The sequence below is a fragment of the Morone saxatilis genome, unplaced genomic scaffold, assembly GCF_004916995.1.
Source record: "Morone saxatilis isolate NCDOM2014 unplaced genomic scaffold, NCSU_SB_2.0 Contig2, whole genome shotgun sequence".
Classification (NCBI taxonomy): Eukaryota; Metazoa; Chordata; class Actinopteri; family Moronidae; genus Morone; species Morone saxatilis.
Genome location: NW_023339762.1, coordinates 333686 through 353812, shown reverse-complemented (window position 1 = coordinate 353812; position 20127 = coordinate 333686). Strand labels below are relative to the sequence as shown.

Below are 20127 nucleotides of genomic sequence, written 5' to 3'. Positions count from 1 at the left end.
TTGAGAGAACATTTGACTGAACTGAACTGTTTTTTCTGCGGGAAGAAAAGCTGCTGAATTTCCTTGTTTTGGTCAGATATATCATTTTTATTAGTTTCCAAGACTAGTTAGAGCATAAATATTGTTAGAATATAAATATTAACAATATACATATATTCTAATATAAATATTAGAATATAAACTAATTTTTGTATTGTAATCTGTGATTGCTGCAAATTATTGTAAATGTAGATCTTCTTTCTGAATAAATGATTGTTTGAAAACTCGAACACTCTTATACATCTGTTCTTTTATTATTTATTGATCTCCACCTTATATAGTTAGTCATTTTAAAGACTTCACAGAGCTCAGATTGAAGTGACTCCTCTTCTGCGGAGGCCGCTACGTTGAACCGCCGTGTTTTCTACAGTAGCCTAGAAAAGACAAACTACACACTGGTCTAGATAGGGCCTCCTGCACTTTGTGTCAGTTTCGCAGCCTACAACTACACACTGGTCCTTTAAATATTTTAGTTTATTGTACTCACATGTACCCTCCAAGGAATATGGGGGGTAAATAGCTGCCCCAGGCACACTAACAACTTAATCCAGTCATGTGGACCTTTTCATTTCTATAAATCAGTCCCTCCAGGAAGTTGCAAGGTTGTGATTGGAACAGTTAACACGGATTTTAACCAATCCCAATGAATTCTGTGCGACTTGGAAATTTTGTCCAATCACTGCAACTTTTCCACAAATTTGACCAATTATTGTAGTCTCCTGAGAGTTTGACCCATCAATGCAAAATGTTGAACCATACATCACCTAGCTGCTAGCGATTCTATTCTCACTGGACCAAGTTCCTTTCTATTTCTATGAACTACTACACTACTAAAACGTCTCTTAGGTAGGCACAGAGGCCACAATTTGACCAATCGTAGTTTCCCGCACCAAATTCACTTCTTCGTTTCTAGTTGTATAGATGCAGACGTGTCTCACATTCACCCTCCCACTGGAACAAGTTGCCTTCTATTTTAAACAGAAAAAGCCTAATAAAAACCTTGCAGCTGACATCACAAAATCAAAAGCAGACATTTTAGGCCGCAAGGATCCCAAAAAAAGCCCACAAAGTCCTGAAGGGACTAATATATACAGTCCATGCAAATCCAGTTTATTAAAATAAAGGATGAAGGCAAAGGCTACTGGGAAGATAATCAGTGATGCTTAGCTGTAAGAACTTTCAGAAATAAGGTAATTTCCTGCTACTGGGAAACCTCTAATGGAAATAAAAACAGCAGCAACATGAAATACCTGTGTGTTACTCACTGGGACTACAGCACACACACAAACACAGCTCCATACTATTGATGTTCCTTGCTACAGATCACGGTTGTGACGTCAGCCTGTGTTTTTGAGCTGTTTTTGAGGATCTAGTAAACAGGAGTCCTGCCAGGCCTCACAGGGAGCGGGATCGAACCCGTTACCGCTGCTGATGGGGGATAAAAGCAGCCTGGAACATTGCTCTGAGCCACACACACACATGCTGCGACTGGTCGGGCTGCTCTCACCGTAGCAGATATGGTGAGTGGACACAAGTTTTTCCATTCAGTCTAATGTGAGTTTTTTCTTTCAGAACTAATTTTTGACTTTATGTTAACTTTATATTAACTTTAATCATAGAAAAATACTGTAATTTTAAGTCAGTTATTTTTTTGTTAAGTTATAGTATCTTTTGGTGCTCCAGCTGCTGGAATATTATGTTTTTTATACTAATGTTTTTTTTTTTGTTTTTTTTACAGTGTATACTAACTAATATTTGAAATGCATTTGCTTAATTTCATTTATGTAAAACTGACCAATGCACTGATGAAAATTCTACCGTTGTACTGTTTTAATAACTACTCAGTTAAAATAATTGTATTTACTTACATTGGTATACTGATGCTTACTAATGTTTTGCTATTAATTATTAATCTACCAATTTATTTAATCATCATTTATCACATATAATATAAAAGACTACTGCTTTAAAATGCTTTTCTTCCCACTGACAAACAAAACAACTAGTCTACTTAGAAAAGCTGTGACCATCAATATATGTTTTCACTTGATCAATGACTTCTGAAGCAGCATGCAGCTTTACAAAAGAGAAAAATATACAAGGTAGGCAGTAAAATAATAACTTGTTTCAAAAAAGGTAAAAGATAAAATAAATGGAGCGAAGCCTGCAAGCTAGTTCAGGCAGCCAACTCGAGCTGCGCTGATTACACACGACATGCCTCACTCCATAACACTAACCAGCGCACCTTCCCATATGGCAGGTCTAATTTAACTGCACAATTTCCCAGCTCTCCTCTGCTCTGTCATGCCACTTTTGCCCTGCATCTGTATTGCTGCTGCTGCTCTTGTAACCACCACCTACCCCAGCATCACCTGGTAGACTCCGACTGGGGGTTAAGTATTGCTCATCCTCCCAAATATCTCTATGTAAACATATCTGCGGGAAGTGATGAGTCGGAGCTAGCGCCCAAAATCTAAATATGCTATACTGCTGTAATAAACAATTCAAACGTGAGTTGTCTAACTGCATTACAGTAATAACCTTGATTTTTCGGAAGGGTTAGCTACAGCGAAGACTACAATTACCATCATCCTCCTAATCCATTAATGTCTGCGGTGGAATTTTAGCTGTAAAGTGTTACAGCTAAGGCTACAGCGGGAGTCCTTCTTAACATACTTCACTAGTATAAGTCCCACCAGGGTTGAAGCCACATTTATGAAAAATCAAAGGCAACTTGTTCCAGTGAGAATAAAATCTTGAGTAGTTTGGTGTGGTATGGCACAATGTTTTGCACTGGGACTGCTATGATTGGTGAAATTCACTCAAAACTACAAAAATTGTTAAAATTGGGAAATTTGTGGGAAATGTATGGTAATTTCTGGGTAACATACACCAATCAGCCATAACATTGTGAGCACTGACAGTTGAAGTGAATAACACTGATTATCTGGTTATCATGTTAGTGGGTGGGATGTATCAGGCAGCAAGTGAACATTTTGTCCTCATGTTGATGTGTAAGAAGCAGGAAAAATGGGTCAAATGACTATGAAATGTAGTTAGTTACTGAATATAAATTACATGGCAGCTTTAGGAAATCCAGTGGATTACAAAAAAATGTAAGTGTATCTAATCTGAATACTTTTGGATTAATTCAAAATAGAACATTGATGGGGCGTCCTGGTGGCTCACCTGGTAGAATCCTTGCTACACTAACCAGCTAGCTTGTGGCCCTTTGCTGCATGTCATCCTCTTTCTCTCTCCCTTTCATGTCACTCTTCTGCTGTCCCTGAAAATATTGCACCTAATAATATAATATAGAACACAGCTACAGTTCCACAAATATTATTTTCTCTATCTTAAAACATTTTTGATGCTAATAAAAATAATTTTAACATATTCAGCATTTACAGTTGGTCAAATAACACCCAATATATTCTGTTACATTTTTCCATGTTTGTCCCTTGTTAGCATGGTTGTTACCCGTCTCCTGGCAATCCCATCATGCCTCATGCCATGAGTCCATTGACCAGTCAGAGGCTGTGTGGGAGAGAGATGAGATTGACCCCATTCCTCTATCTAGAGTGTGTTACAATAAAAAAGTTCCATCATTTTTAAAATTTAATTTAAAGAGTTTCTTCTTTTTTGTAATCTGATTATGTAATCCAGATTATATGTACTAATTTACTACCCAACCTTGGCAGTGAGTGATTCCACCACTGTGGAGCCAGAACAGAGAAGTGCCTGATTTGTGTTGTCTGTGTGGTGTTGTTCCAGAAGATAACAGTCACAGTGGTCTGGACATGTACTTTAGTCGTCTCCCTATTGGTAGAGTGCTGTCATGCACAGAAGGTAACGCTTACCAGACACTCACATTCTCCATTGGTTTACTGCTCCTCACCCTCTCACCACAGCTGTCATCTCTTTCCCCTCAGCTGAACGTCCATTGGGGTCCTCAGTCCATGATGTACCTGAAGGGCAAACGTGAGTTTGAGCCTGAAGCCGACTCTCTGCTGTCACTCTGAACTGAACTAACCTCAATTCACATTTACCCCCTTCATGCAGTCAACTTTCCAGATCTGATCCAATTGTATTTTGATCATTATGAGAGAGAGCAAATATGTTGTCTGTGCTGTTACATGAAGCTATAATTAGTTTGGTTTATCCTCTTAAACTTTGAAGTTAAAACATTTATTTTCTTAATTTAATTAATCTTAATTTCACCAGTTTTTACCTAAACTTTCACTTCCATCTCTTTATCAGAGGATGGAGATTGCTAATCACATAACCCCATCATTATCGTTTAAAGTGTGTAACATTCAGGAGGATCTATTGTCGGAAATGGAATATAATATTCATAGGTATATTTTGACCTGAAAATAACAATCATTATGTTTTTGTTACCTTAGAATGAGCTGTTTATGTCTACAGAGGGAGTGGGTCCTCTTCTACAGAGTCCGCCATGTTGAACCGCCATGTTTCTACAGTAGCGCAGAATACAAACCAAACACTGGCTGTAGATAGGAGTGTTTGTGTGTTCGTTTCATGGCCACCATAGTTTCTCCTACACACTTGGAAGGGGAGGGTGAAGATGGCACTAAGTCCTACACACTAGATCCTTAAGGGGTGTAAGAAAACCAGTTATTTGTGAAAGATTATTGTTTAAGATCTAAACTTATTTCTAATTTGTATTAGAAAATCCAAAAAGAACAAGCACTGAATTTGTCAAAAAAGAAGCCTATTTAGTATGTATGATTGTTCAAAATGTATTTAATACCGGTAATATATACAGAGAATTATATTAAAAGTAATATCAAGAAAAATATCAAGAAAATTATTACAAATCTCTGGTTTTACACAAACTTCCTGCAGTTATTGTGTTTGTCTGTTCAATGTACAGTTTATCAGCTGTTCTACTGTTCTAACGTTTGCTCAGCTTGTTTCTCTGATCTGATAACTTAAGATCCAGACGTCTGATGATAAATCCTTCATAAAACCGGTTCAAATCTAGAGTTAAAACACAAGAGCTAAACAGTGATAGGTAAAATGTGGTCAGACTGGGATAAGCCATGTTAAACGCTTCTGCGACACCCACAATGCTCCGCAGGGCACAAAGGGATATGACGCCATCCGTCAGGCGACCGGTGAACGCAGTGTTACACTGAATAAGATTATAGTTGTCACTAATAATTAGTTTGGTTAACAGCAGAACATGATCAGTTAATATAGTATTCAAAATTGGCCACACTAACATTATATACCATCGAACTCTCCAGCAAGAACTTAATTTTGAACTGTTTTCTGCTCTTCTTAATCTTCAGATGGCCAGGAGGTTTGTGTCAGAGAATGCGCAGTGTTTTGAAGCAGGGTCTGCAGCTTGTTGCGTGTCAGAGGTACAGTATGACATCGTTAACATCTCACTCCTGTCATTCTCCTTACTTGACTTTCTTCCTTAAAGTGTACCTCAAACACTAAATTCTGCTAGCCTTCCTCCCTCCCTCCAGAAAAATGAAAATAAATGGAGCAGGTACACTGGACAGACTGATCTGTTCGTGGTTGCAGAAATACAGCTGCGGTAGTGAAGAGCTAACAGAGCAAACCGGTAACCAGAGTCTGCTGTCAACTGCTGACAGCTTTTTTACAGACAGTCAACAGTGGTTAGTGACAACAGTTGCCACCACATCACATGCCTCCAGAATCAGCCAATAGCTAAATTTAATTTGCAATAGCCATTTGTTTTTATCTGCAAAGAAAGTTAAACTTCACATAAAATTCTTAAAAAAGTTTCGATCCTCCTTCTACCTCATTAAGAAATTCCAGAATCTTAATATACAAACGTGTTCATTTCTAAGTTTCCTGATGCACAAGATTTCTCTACTTCACTGGGAAAGTCATTCTCAGTGGATAGTCACTGTGGTTCCAAGTTTCTACATCACCTGTTCAAGTTGCATACTGGACAAGCAACTTATTATTGTATGATTGAGTCTCACAGCAGCAGGCGACTGTTTTTAGTGAAATCATCTCTGATCAACCCTGTACACTACCTGGCTGTCTCTGTAAATAATGGTTATAGAGGAGTTCGGTCCTGCTGCTTCTATTTGAAAAAGGTCCTGAGATAACTTCTGTTATGAGTTGGTGTATACAAAAAAGATTGATTGAAATTAATTGGCCAGCAGCCAAACAAACAGCACACAGTTAGAGACTACTATGAACATAGCAGAAGCATGTGCACTGAATTCTATGCTCAGCAAGACCCATGATTCACTATATCTTTACATGCTATATTTGCCATATTAATGTTTTAATCCATATAACCTTTGGAACGTGCAACCCCAAACACCTTTAATTCCTTTAATCACAATAAAGCAGACTCTAGGACTGCCTTCTTTCATTTACGTAATATTCAAAAATTAGACACAATCTTATCACGACAGATGCAGAAAAAACTATCATGCATTTGTTACTTCTAGGCTGGATTACGCAACTCTTTATTATCAAAGTGCCTAATAAGTCATTAAAACGCTCCAATTATCCAAACACTGCAGCACGAACTGACCAGGAACTGGAAAAAGAGACACATCTCTCCTGTTTCTAAGCTTCTCTGCATTGGCTCCTGTTTAAAATTTAGAATAGAATTTAATCCCTCCTCACCTATAAAGCTCATTCCATGATCAGGCCCCTTTTATCTTGAAGAGCATCATAGTACCTAAATTACCCTCTGAACAACTGCGTTTTCTCTGAATGCAGGGCTTACTTGTGGTTCTATTAGTCCTCCTAAAAGTAGACAGGAGCCCAGAAGAACCTTCAGTTACAGCTTCTCTCCTGTGGAACAGCTTCCAGTTGTGGATTCGGGAGGCAGACACCTCTCCACATTTAAGAGTAGACTTAAGACGATTCCTCTTTGATAAGCTTATAGTTTAAGGCTGGAATCAGGTGAGTCCTGAAACCATCTTTAGTTATGCTGCTATAGGCCTAACTATCGGGGGATTTCCATGATGCAACTGAGCTCCTTCTCTTTTCTCTCTCTCTCTCTTTCTGCACTCATTCATGTCCCATTTAAGATATGTCTAATTCACTTCTCCGTGGAGTTCTTGTCCTTTATCGTCCTGCAGGTTCTCATGATCTGGTGGAGACTCATGCCATGAGTCCTGCTTGACTGCCATTGCAATATCATGATATTATTTGTTAATTATTATTTTAATATTATTATATACACAGTTCTATTATTACTATAATACACTGCTCATTGTCCCCCATTGTTGTTGTCGTCGCCATCATCTTCTTTCATAGTTTATCATCATCATCATCAGTCACTACTATTAGTGTAGTTGTTTGGCTACATGTTGTTTGTTTGTGCACCTTTGTCTCTGTCATCTGTCTTACGTCATTATCTGTTGATGAAAATAACAGATTCTGTTATGAATTGGGGTTATACAGGAAAAACTTTTATTAAGTCATAAGGATTGTAGGTCTAAGACCCAACTGCTGGTCCCCACCATGAGCGCTATTTGATTTCACATTCCATGAACATGGACATGTATATACTTTTGTATCTCTTAATCTAAAAAGAGTGTACTGATGCCCATCGGTATAATGTCAGGCTTAGTGCCTTTATATTTGATTATAACGACTTCTCCCTTTATTTTTGGGTGGTGTGTGTGTGTGCTGGGGTGTGTGTGGTGTGTGTGGTGTGTGCGTGTGTGTGCGGGTGTGTGTGTTTTGTGTGTGGTTGCGTAGTGTGTGCGTGTGATTGTGTGTGCGTTGTACAGGCATCCAGAAGCAGTCGCGGGCAGGTTAGTAAACGCGGGTCACATCGGTGAGGCTCAGATAAAGTTCCTCATCCATTCCTCCAGGGGAGGGAGATGAGACAAAACACTGACTGTCTGCATGTGAACTAAACTAACATTTCACTGAGAACACGCTCGCAAACAGCAGCTCCAGATTCAGAGTCCAGCACTTCACAGACCAAATGTTTGCACTGTAAACCAGACATCAGCCAGTTATCATGCAAGCTCTGGTTCTGTTCGGTCAGTTTAATGAATAAATCTAAATTATTTTCGCTCAGTTGGACAGTTTCCTCAGAATTGTTGTCTGCCTCTTGTAGTATGTTACATGCATAAATCGAATATCTGTTTTGCTTCTCTTTACAGATTTCTGGACTTGCTGTTATATAAGCAACAGCAAAACACTAAATGCTCGAATAAATGGGGGGGATGGGAAGATGATGTTTACATGTTTTTGTCTCCATCTTTCTGGCTGCAGCTGCTGTTCCTTTTCTCAGGCACCAGGGAGGACAGCAGTGGGACCAGCAGAAAACCTATTTTGTACTGAGATGAAAGTCATTTGTGGGAGGAAAACAGACTGTTAGCTTATCTTACTGGGATATAAGGGAAGTATTACAAGCAATAATTACTGTCAGTGTACTTAATCATTAGATATAGTACTTAACCAGAGTATAATTATGCTGGTCAGTTTGATGAATGAAACTACAGGTTTGGATTGTTGAATAAATAGGTTAAGAGAAACAGGGCCTCTGGGGGGCCCAACGGTTGTTTCGTCCTGTGCAGGCCCTGTATTTAGGGCCCCGATGAAGGCCTGAATGGTTGAAACACTGGCATGTTTTTAATTACTATGGAACTAAAACAGCCAATGAGGATATTAAAGGCTATTTAAAGTTCACGTGTAAACGCCCTTGATGGGGAGTTAGCTGACTCAAACTGTTGTTGGAGGAAACCATTTGGGCCTTTAGCATGAAGAATAATTGCTATGAGTTAGAATATTACGTACTTAACTGGGGGTTAATTAAGTTGATTTTTGAAATTCCATTTTCAGTTAATTGGAAGTTACAGGTCAGCATGCAGCATTTCTCTGTCACAGAAGTTTATCTGAATGACAGTCACTTAAATGTATCATCTTTATACAAACATTAACCCACCCAAGTTATACATTTTCCTCAGTTTTCTTTATAAGCATAATTTTTACATCAAACCTTTTAGTGTCAAAACAGCTGGACCATATAATAAAAAGCAATTTAGAAATTAATTGATTATCAAAATGTTAGCCAACATATTTTTTATTTGGACTAACATGCATTTTTAAACTTTGGGGGACATTAAGAGAATTATTTTTGTATTGCATATCATTTTGCGGGCTTATGGCATGATTAAAAACTTGAAATAAAATTTGTAAAAAATGTCGAACAAAAAAGCTTAACCCTGAATATACAGGTTTGGGTGCATGCACTTACATTTTTTAAAATACATAATAAAAAAGTTAACTTAATGAAAATTAGTCAGCGGAACAAACTGGAATTATATTCACCTGGTACTTTAAGGCTACCTTGTGGTTTTGCCTATAGGGTCTCTAAAAGTAGAACAGGAGCCAGAGCCTTCATTACCAAAGCTCCTCTCCTGGGTGGAACCAGCTTCAGTTTTGTGGTATTTGAGAGGCAGACACCCCTCTGCCACATTTTAAGAGTTTACGGCTTACAAACGTTCCTCTTTTGGATAAAGCTTCTAGTACTTTAGGCTGCGGATCAGGTGAAGTCCTCGAACATCCCGTTAGTTATGCTGGTGATCAGGCCTAGACTATCGGTGGATTTTCCCATGGTGCACTGAGTCCTTCTTCTCCGCACACATTCATGTCCCATTACCATCCCTGTGGAACTATCTACTTCTACTACAGTCTTCTATCACTACAGTATACTACACTATATATTATCTTTAGTCAAAAAAATCTCAAAAGGTCTGATATATATAATCTGTATTTCTTGTAAATTCTATTGTTGTTATACAGTATATTTATCGTGCATGTGTAAATACGCTGCTGTAGAGGCAGTATTGTATGTGCAGCAGGTTCTGACCACATTACTGTATGAATGAAGGCTTTTTGCCCAGCTGTAGCTCGATAAGAACCTCCATCTGAACAGTGAACGTGTTTCTCTCTGTCCACTTCCTCCAGCCACATAAACAGACTCGATCAGCCTCAGTCAAGCATACAGCGCGGTGCTTGCTTTAGCTTATCCTGTAATGGATATCCCCTCTGTTTAGACTGATCACATTTCCAGCCAGACCAACTCTGCTGCTAGAATCACATTAGGCACTTCTTTCTCTTTTTCTCTTCTGCAAGATGGCTGGAAGAGAACGATGTGTGAACTGAAACCTGCGTTCACTCTGAAGGAGGTCTGGGATGGATTGTAGGCACTGAAAGACCAACAGTGAGCATGTTGTGAGGATATCTGCTGCAGGACTGCTCTTTGCTGGTCAGCGTAGAGGGAGTAGTTTCTGATGCTACTTTATAACGCAGGGTTCTGTCACTGATTTGGAAGGGAGCAGAAATACGTACGCTTACTCTGCAAAAGCTCAAAGAAAAGAAAGAAAAGAGATTCACATGGAATAAAATACAGGTAATCAGGAAAGAAAGAGTGGCGACAAAAGAGAAAGGAGGAAAGAAAGAAGAATGGAGGATTAGAAAGAGAGAAAGAAATAATAAACAAAAGTATTTATTGGCCTTAAAATAATGGAAATGAAGGACCATCTTAAGAAATTTGAAGTTAAAAGAATGGAAGACAGAAAAAAATAGGAATGGTGACAAAGAGAAACAGATGGCAGGACAGATGAAAGTGGTCAAAAAGGAAAGAAAGAAAACAAAACACAAAGAAGGGAATGAGGGAAGAAAAAATAGAAAATAACTCTACTACACTACACTATGGTGTCGTCAAAGTAGTATTTATTAGAGTATTATAAATATAATTAAGTATACAAAGGTTGTTACAAGCATACTTTTACTTCTTTTGCTTCATTTAAAGAATATTTAAAATGCACTTTTATTGTAATTTTAGTGTACTTTATTGTGTATCATAAATTGTATGGAGGTGTATTTTTAAAACATATACTAAATTGCAGATACTTATAGTGTTCATTGAGTGAACTCATGGAAAGTATAATTATTTTAGCTCAGTCGGTAGAGCTGGCGACCCATGTACGGAGTTGCTGCAGCAGCCCGGGTTCAAGTCCGACCTGCGGCCCTTTGCTGCGTCAACCCCTCTCTCTCTACCCACCTTTCCTGTCTATCTACAGCTGTCACTATCTAATAAAACTAATAAAAGGCCAAAAAAAAAAAATTAATTATTGAAGGCAACAAAAAAGCATACGTGTACTACGTAAAAGTGTACTAAGTACATTCTTTAACAAGTATAATTTAAGTATATTTTTTTACAAGCGAGGGAAGAAAGAAGTAAAGTGAGTTAAGTAAAGAATGGAGGAAAGAAAGTAAATGAATAAAGAAAACGAATAAAAGAGAGACAGGGTGAAAGGAAAGGAAAGAAAGAAAGAAAAACTCTGCATTATTAAAATGAACAGAAGGAACCTAGATACTCTTTATGCCTTTTAATAATACTTTATTTTTTGATAATCATCTTATTTCATCTCCAAATGACATTCACAGTTTAGTTACAGACTCCGATAGAAACCAGCTGTGTGTTCAGTGCAGGTTTACACACTCTAACCCTGCAGATAAGTCCTGCTGTCCTCCATCCTCTGATAACCTGCTGCACAGAGCTGTTTCACGTCATCAGCACGCAGGACATGACATCCAATTAAACACAAGTATCCTTAGTGGAAAAGGCACTTCCTTTGTTTTCTAAAAGCGTGTACAGTCGGGGGAGGACATCCTCTTTTTTTGCTTAACTACACAACCATCGGAGAGGTCTTGGAGCTGACCCGCGATCAGGATGTAAATGGGCTGCATTCAGAGTTCAACAGTGATGTGACATTGAGGGGTTTGGCACCGTGATCATCGCGCACACAGATTTCTGTTCATTCGGACATCAGCAGTGTAGGTTAGAGGCTCATACTGGCTCGAGCCTCAAATCTTTCTTCCACAAGTACCATCACGAGAAAGGCTGTAGTGGGTTCTTCCTTCTTTTATACAGTTTTTTGTATGTTTTTTACATGTACCATGCCTGTCTGTGCTCTTATCTAGAGTCAGATAAGAAGATCAGAATAAGTTTCACCTCTTGTTGGTCATTACAGAGTTAGGTCCAGTATGCCTAGCTTAGCATAAAGTATGAACGCAGGGGGGCTGAGTACTAGCTACATCAAATATGTCTGATTTAGGGGTGCTGAAGGTCTCTGCCACAGTGCAGGACACACTATGCATCCAGGTGTGGAAGCAAATAGGTTACAGCTGTAGTTTTTGTGTATCTGGAACCACGGCGAGGGGTTTGACACATTGTACGAGTTTATGACAGTGACATAAGATCTGAGACCGGATCATTAATGACAGGTCCAGAATCAGTTTTCCACAATCCATTATTGACATAATTAAAATCAGGTTGCTTCCAAATCAGCAATGTCAAAACAATTTTAATTGTGGCTTTTTTGAACAAATATCCTACAGCACTGACTGTGGTTGGTTATATGCACAAATATAACCACAGTTAGACGGAGTAAGAGCTAGGTTAGCAGTTTCCTCCCTGTCCTATTATTTGTGCTAAGCTAGGATAGCATGCCCTGGATCTGTGTACTTTCCACATAGAGATACACTGATCTGTTCATCTGACTCTGGGTAAGAATATTGGACTGTTTCTTTAATCCTGGCGTGCAGTGACTACACACTGATTCACTAGAGAATGTCCCCATTGTTAGCACAAAATCAACTGAAAAGTTACAGGTACAAATGCATTTCAGTTAATACTGTACACTAATGGTGCACATTAACAAAAACTTCCATTTACAATAAATCAAACTGCCAACATTGCCACACAGTGGTGGTCTGCTCCAGTTTGATTTTTGTTTAGGTTGCTCACCATTATCAGTAGCTCGGTGTTTGTCTCCATTATTCCACACGTTGGTCGGGACACAGAGTGTCAATCATAGAACAGCAAGGATAAATGATCTATACAATTGTGGATAAAGTCATAAGCCATGATAAGCTCCTAACATGTAAACCTTGGAATGACTGCGCTGACATGAACACCAATAGTACTTCATTTTGGGGAATATATTCTAGGATGTCCATCATTATGATGGAACAGTTAGACATGCATTCATTACAAATCAAACCAAAATTGAAGTTTAACTGTAATTTAGAAATACCCGTCTCTGAAAAAGACGTCCTTCATCTTTAATTAAGCTACTAAAGCAACATTTGCTATACACAAACAGAATGTTGTGTGCATGTTAACACATTCAGCAACAGCCTACCACACACACTGTTCATCTTAGCCACCCGTCTCCTCTCACATACAATTTAAAAGTACAAGAATAAGAAAAATACTCTCCATATTTTACACGTTATAAAATGTTCTCTTACATAAAAACTTCTCCCGGGTAATGAAAATCTCTATTGTTTCATGATTTTACATTTATACTAAGTAACATATATTAAAATGAAAAAAATGCCATTGTGTTTTGTGTGTGCATTAAGCAGCTGTTGATATCAAATTCTGACAAAATATCTTCAGTTTAGGTGCACTTGATTTATCTTTCCTGTCTGTTGGATAATAAATCAAGCGCTTTGATTAAAACTCATCTAGCTGTTTGCTAGCTGGACTTGCTGAGTGGATTTAACTTGATTTGGTGTTAAAGGTTTCATTTCCAAACTCAGCACCTCATTTTCTAGATAACAATTCACATTTGAATTCTAACTGATACTTTGTTTGTGGGGTAGGACTGGAATAATTGACCCTTCCTAAGTTAGATTAGCCTAGCACATAGCATATCTAAGTACAGGAAAGGATGAAACAGAACGAGGTATATACTGTCAACGGTTCTGACCGAGGCTTGGTCAACTGTTATCGGAGCACAGAGCAAAAAGGGGCGGGACTTAAGAAGGGTCAACTGGTCTGCTACAGGAAAATACAACCAATGAAAGCTTTCATTTGGAAATTAATTAATGTGATTTTGTGTAGTTTTATGGTTTAGCAGGTAAAAAAATGGAAAGAGTGACAAGCAAGAATTCAACTGTGATAGCTGTCTCATATAAATGGGTCCAACAGGGTTTGACAAGTGTTCACATCTCCAGTTCAGAAAGGGGTATCACATAAAATGTTTGATCTTTGAGAAGAGCGGGGTAATAACATTTGAGCATCAGAATGGAACAGAGCCTTAATTAGTATCATTGGTAACACCTGTGTTTACCTTACTATTTAATGTCAAAATGGCTGCAGAGAAAAAGGGACAAATGATGTCCTGTCAGCAGGAACCAATTGAGAAGCCGTGAAGTACGTGGGTAACCCTTTATAAAAATGAACTTTCTTGTCATAATGCACTGAACACTTTCACACTACGTCCTGACAGTACTTTACATGAGACAGAGTAATCTGTAGAACAATCGACGGTGGCCCTCTGGCCTCCCTCCTGGTGCCTCTCTACATTGGGGATCTTAAGCAAGAATCCAGCGGTCCTGAACAAAAACAACCAATCAGAGCTGAGAAATATAGCTGATAGTTGTTGAGTTAACACAGACGCTGGGAATGACACTCAGCAATCAACTATCTTCAAGCCTCCAATCCAAAGTGTCTTTATATCTTTCTCGGCTCTGATTGGTTGTTTTCATACAGGTATGGCTGATTCTTAAAAATGCCATTAGAAGCACTAGAAGGAGCAGGGAGGACCACATTTTTTCACACATTATTTGTCTCAAAAATGTATTTTTATAAAAGTTACCTACCAGTAAGCATGACTCCAGTCCTGTTTGAATCCCTGGTTAATAGGTGTGTATTATTTATTCATAACAGTTGCACTTAACCAATTAAAAGTCATAGTTCTTTCAGTGCATTAAATGGCTTTAGTATCTGTAAGGTTTGCTTTAAGAAACAGGGTTTATTTCTACCTCCTCTGGGGCACAAGAATTTCCCTGAGCAGGAATAGAACATAGCACTGCTTTCAGTGCTATGTTGGTCATTTGGACTGTCTGATGAATAATATACTATAGCATATAAAGTATATAAGTAGTCAGGGCAGGCTGTATGTAATATAGCTGATATTATTTTGTAAACATCACGTGACACTGATACAGTTTGACAACCAGACCGAAAATATTTGGGTGTAATTGGGAGCAGAACGTGAGACAGAGGAGGACAGTGAAGAAAGAGCGCAGTGTGTGACTAAAGTCAGCCAACATTTCTGACTGTAAGGCAATACCCCCAGAGCTCCACAACAAAGAGCTGCTCTCACACACACAGGTTTATATGACCCAGATAAGAAAATAAAAACACTGCGTGTGCCTCTGTGTCCCATGCTGCACTGCACTGTTCAAACATGACAGGAATTTCCTTATTTTGACCCCTACTCCCTGATGGTTGATAGTGTGTGTATGTGCGTGTGTGTGTGTGTGTGTGTACGTGATTAGAGTTTGTTTGGCTAGAGGGCAGAGTACTGATTATTACATTTAGTGTGAAGATCTTCATATAAAAAAAATCAGTGTAGCTACATCCCCATCCTTTTACAGTTTCTGAAATGAGTTTAGAAATCAGAATAATGATATATGTGATTCACAGACTTTAAACGATATATCTTTGACCAACAATATAGTAGAACTAACCACCTTTTTTCTGTTTTTTTCTTTTTTTTTGTAATGTGTGTTATGGAACCAAATGTCCCATTTCTCCTACTTAGACATATATATAAAAAAAAAACAATATAAAATTTTAAACCTTGAATTTGACCAATATGATGATTCATAATTATTGTTTGACAGCTGATTTAGTGAAAAAAATATATATTCTTTTAAGAAATCAAAACTAAAGTATTTTCTCTGTATGTATATTGAGGTTTCATGACATACAACACCATCAGGGCACTATTTCAGTGTTACAACAACCAGTGCAGAGACTGTGTAGGGGTCTGCACCTGCTGTTGTGGTTCAGTATTTGCAGCAGCACACAGTGTAGACGGGCAGAGCGAAGGTGAATATAGATCAGAGGGTGTGGTGAATCATAAATACGCTCTCAGCCAATCACAACACTGCTTTCAAAGCTGTGAAAAAACTGAGCTTTGAGACTATACAATATGCACAGCCGAATATTCATCTCAATCACTATGGAAACAAGCTTCATTTCCACTCCCATAAATGGAGGTAGAAACACCCTTGGCTCCATAACTCATTAGACCTGTCAATGAGAGGAATGGCAAAGAAGAAAACGTGATGCATTTGGCGAGGTTCTCAAACAGTATCAGAACAGCTGTCACTGTGGCTGTTTATGTCTCCCCTAACAATAATCTATAAAACATACCTGTAAACCATCACCGGGGGGATATTTCAATCATTATTGTTTACGTCAGAGGGATGATCATGTGATCATGCTATGCAGCTCACATTGAAACAAACATTACAACGTGATTTACACTTCAGGATCATTAATGGGAGACGATGGTGAATATAAGTAAAAAGATAAGATAAAATGTATCACTCATAAATAGGTTTATAAATGCACCTCTGATTAACATTGTACAGAACACTGTGTAGAATAAACATACCCATATCTCATGTCCACCATTAAGTTACCCGCAGTTAGCTCTTCAATATTTTGTGTTAGCCTGCTTTGAAGCATGCATGAGGTGCACACATTCTCACGGCACATTCTTCTTTTACAAATACTACTTGGGAAAGAAAGTTATTTTTTAAGTAAAGAAAACTGTTGAAACAGATTACATTGAAAATTGTAAGGAACACAAACTCATTTTTTTAAGTTAAAAAAGATCTTGATTAAGCAGCTGTTACCAATTTAGTTTTGTAAGTTACAGAAACATTTCTGATTTCTGACTTTTCACTGGATATTTTAAATCAATACCACTACAATATTATATTATATACAACAATATCACTAAAGCTACTTGATCAAGGATGTTGATTTAACTTATGAAAGTGAGTTAGTTGTACCTTAAATTGTTGATGGAATAAGTTTCAACATTTTTTTGAGTTAAATAAACTCACAGTGTGGGTTTTGTGCATGTGCATTGTTTATACATCTGGCCCCTGCTGCCAGATGGTTACAGGGATTTCAGGAACTGAAGGAGAAACTGTTTTCCATCAAAATACCAACAATTCACTTTGTGCTGCCTCATTTGAATGAATCTCCCACCTATGCACTCTGTGCTGGACACCAAAATACTCAGCTTTTTCTGGTTGTTGTGCTGCCAAGAACATAGAGCCCTCAGTTTTTTACATGATATTGTTGTTTCATGGTCTTGTTGTAGTCAGCTTCTCTTTATAGTGATGTTTCTGATTGATGCAACTGCAGGTTTTGTACTATGGCAAAAGCAATTTCAGATGGAGATGAGTTTCTTAAATATGTTTATCAAACTGGCGTATGGCTTTTACGGGAGCATTTTGCAATTATTTCTCAATCCTGTGAATAATCTCTTTAAGCCCACACTGATCAGTTAATACATTATGGCATTCAAATCATTTCCTTCGGGTGAATATAAATATTTTTTATGTGTACAGAACCTGACTGTTCAGCTCTATAAGTTACCTCAGCCAGATGTAGCAGACATATAAAGAGTCAGTGATGTTATGCCTGTAAATTGTGAAACTCGTGATCCAGGGAGGAGGAATCTAGCCGGCCCCTGCGTCCTGTATCTCTGCGGTCCGTCCACTTTAAAAAGAAAAACTATCAGTGAATCAACAGGAAGATCCTTCAAAAGAGCACAGCCATCTGTAGTTGTCATGGTTACAGCACTCTTGGTTGTAACATTCTGTAGTCCTCACTGTTACAGTGTAGTGTTGTCTTGGTTACAGTGTTATTATGTTACCGTCCTCTCTCATGCTCTCTTGACTGCTACTAGATGTGTGGGCAGGGTTTCCGTTGTGATTTGACATCGTCACAGAGGTGTCACTCAGAGTTGCTCCGACGCTATTGGGCAACGAGACGCTCTGTGGGAGGGGCCTAACCACAGTGGAGTTGTGCGGCCTGTTGCTTGGTGAGTCTCTGTTGAGGTTAGTGTTGTTGCTGTTGGTCACCCGTTGGGAGTCAAAGGGCGTCAGGCAGTCGTTCTCCAGAATGAGGTCCCCATCATCGTCTTCATCGTCACTGTCGCCCTCTGCAATGCTGTTGCTGTGGTAACGAGAAACAACAGGGCGAATGATGATTATAGAATTGATGTAGAAATTACAAGAGAAATAAAAACATATGATACACTCGTGCATTCGTCTGTTTTTTGTCCACTTTTTCCACCTGAATTCAATAACCACTCTCATTTTAGCTCTTGTTTGGTCTCCACCAAATCCTGATAAAAATATCTTTGTCTTTACCTTAATTGCTACACTATGTTCTCCAGCTAGTCTCCAACCGTGTCTGTCTGCTGCTGAGCAGGTAGTGTACAGTGGGTTTATCAGAGCTTTTTCACTGAAAACAGCAGCTGGACACCAGGCTACTACAACCTACTACAAGGAGGTTTTAACTGATTATGAAACTGTCTCAAGTTAATACTCATGCCTTTGCTTGTAACATTTTTTCTACACTGTTGACATCAAAGCAGAAAGTGGGGTAAATGAGTTTTACATTTACGCTTTTTGAAAAGTGGAAGATTCATTAAAATGTTATTTCCACAGATTATTTCCACATAAATGCAAAATATGTGTCTGCTCACTAATTTCATTTTTTAAACCTTGACCATACATATAATCTATTCCCTCTCCTTCCCTGCTGCTGCTTGTGGCTATATTTGTCATTACAATCCAGGGTCAGAATGGTCTCAGTGCTGTCAAAGGCTTCACAGCACCCTGGAATAAATAGAATTTGGAGAAAACAATGACTTCAGTGTCATATGTCATACCTTGCGGTAATGGGGTTGCTCTGAGAGGCAGGGCTTGGTGAGTCATGTGATGGTGCCGAGCCGGTAGATCCAGCTGAGCCCACGGAACCAGAGTTGCCCATTGAGGTTTTACTCCCACGATGCACCACGTTGTTCCTCTGGTTAGCTGGCTTGACAGTCACAATGAGGTTGTGACTGTTGGCCACCATCATGTCTGTCACCTGAAATGATAGATGGAGGATCTTAGCTCTGGAGGAGGTGAAGACAACATCAAGGATTTGTCTCATATAGTCGCTGATTCAATACATAAACGGAGGGCCATTACGGGGACATATCTAAACTTTTGCTAAGGCTTGGCAGGTTACTAGTAGGTTAATGGTGGACACTGTTCAGCCTTTTCCACCAACAGAGAACCAGCATTGTTCCGGTTCATGCAACTAGTTTTGATCCAATCGGAGCAAAAATAAATTGGTTTGGAACCTGAAAAGTTGGTTCCCAGCTGGAACCAAAAGGTATCAGGTTTTCCTTGGTAACAAAAGTTGGTGTGTCATATTCTACAGGTCTCTGTGCATTGTGCAGCGCCCTCTGCTGGTTGACTAGATAGCAACAAGGTTCCAAGAATCCTAAATTGAACTGGTTCAAGAACCAGAACTAATTTGGTGGAATGACACTGTATGAATACCTGATCCAAAGATTTCCCTGCTACATCGATGCCGTTAACCTCGAGGATCTCGTCATTAACTCCCAGCAGCCCTGTGCTTTCTGCCAGCCCACCACGTACCAGACGAGATATGAACACCCCTGGAACCTACAGGAGAAGAATGAAGAAGAGAAGTGCTAAAGATGATGTCTCTCTGCAACATGTTTCACAACCTGAGAATGTAGATTTAATATTAACAAATCTATGAAACATTCAGCAGTCAGCATACCCACATATTTATTAATATATCTTTTTTTCATGTTTTCTAGTATTGCTTTGGTTTCAACAACTTTTGTAGTCTTCACATTAACTAGAATGACTATCTGCCTCTGCCATCCAGTCAAGTTATACTGCAAACTTTGAAGAAATTATATCAAATGTATAAAATGTATTTTTGGCTATATTAATGATACATGGTAAATGGTCTGTACTTATATAGCACCTTTGTAGTCTTCTAACTACTCAAAGCTCTTTATGCTACATGCAACATTCACCAACAAACACACATTCATTCATTCAGCACCTGATTACTATGTAAAGTGGGATTCTTATATAGATCTTGTATAGCTATACTAAATGTGCTAGGAACTAGCTCCAATACGTTGTAAGAATGGATGAGATGGAAAGATG

At 38.6% G+C, this 20127-nt stretch overlaps 1 protein-coding gene across 1 annotated transcript in view; it reads right to left on the bottom strand.

The window, feature by feature from the left end:
• Nucleotides 1-16755: 16755 nt before the first annotated feature.
• Nucleotides 16756-20127, bottom strand: part of pard6a (par-6 family cell polarity regulator alpha) — a 26061-nt gene continuing 22689 nt past the window's right edge. Inside the window, exons 4-6 of the mRNA XM_035665854.1 lie at nt 19480-19605; nt 18819-19018; nt 16756-18097 (exon numbers count right to left, since the gene is read on the bottom strand). Of these exons, the coding sequence (XP_035521747.1) occupies nt 17776-18097; nt 18819-19018; nt 19480-19605 (648 nt within the window). The 3' untranslated portion in view covers nt 16756-17775. The remainder of the gene's footprint in view (nt 18098-18818; nt 19019-19479; nt 19606-20127) is intronic.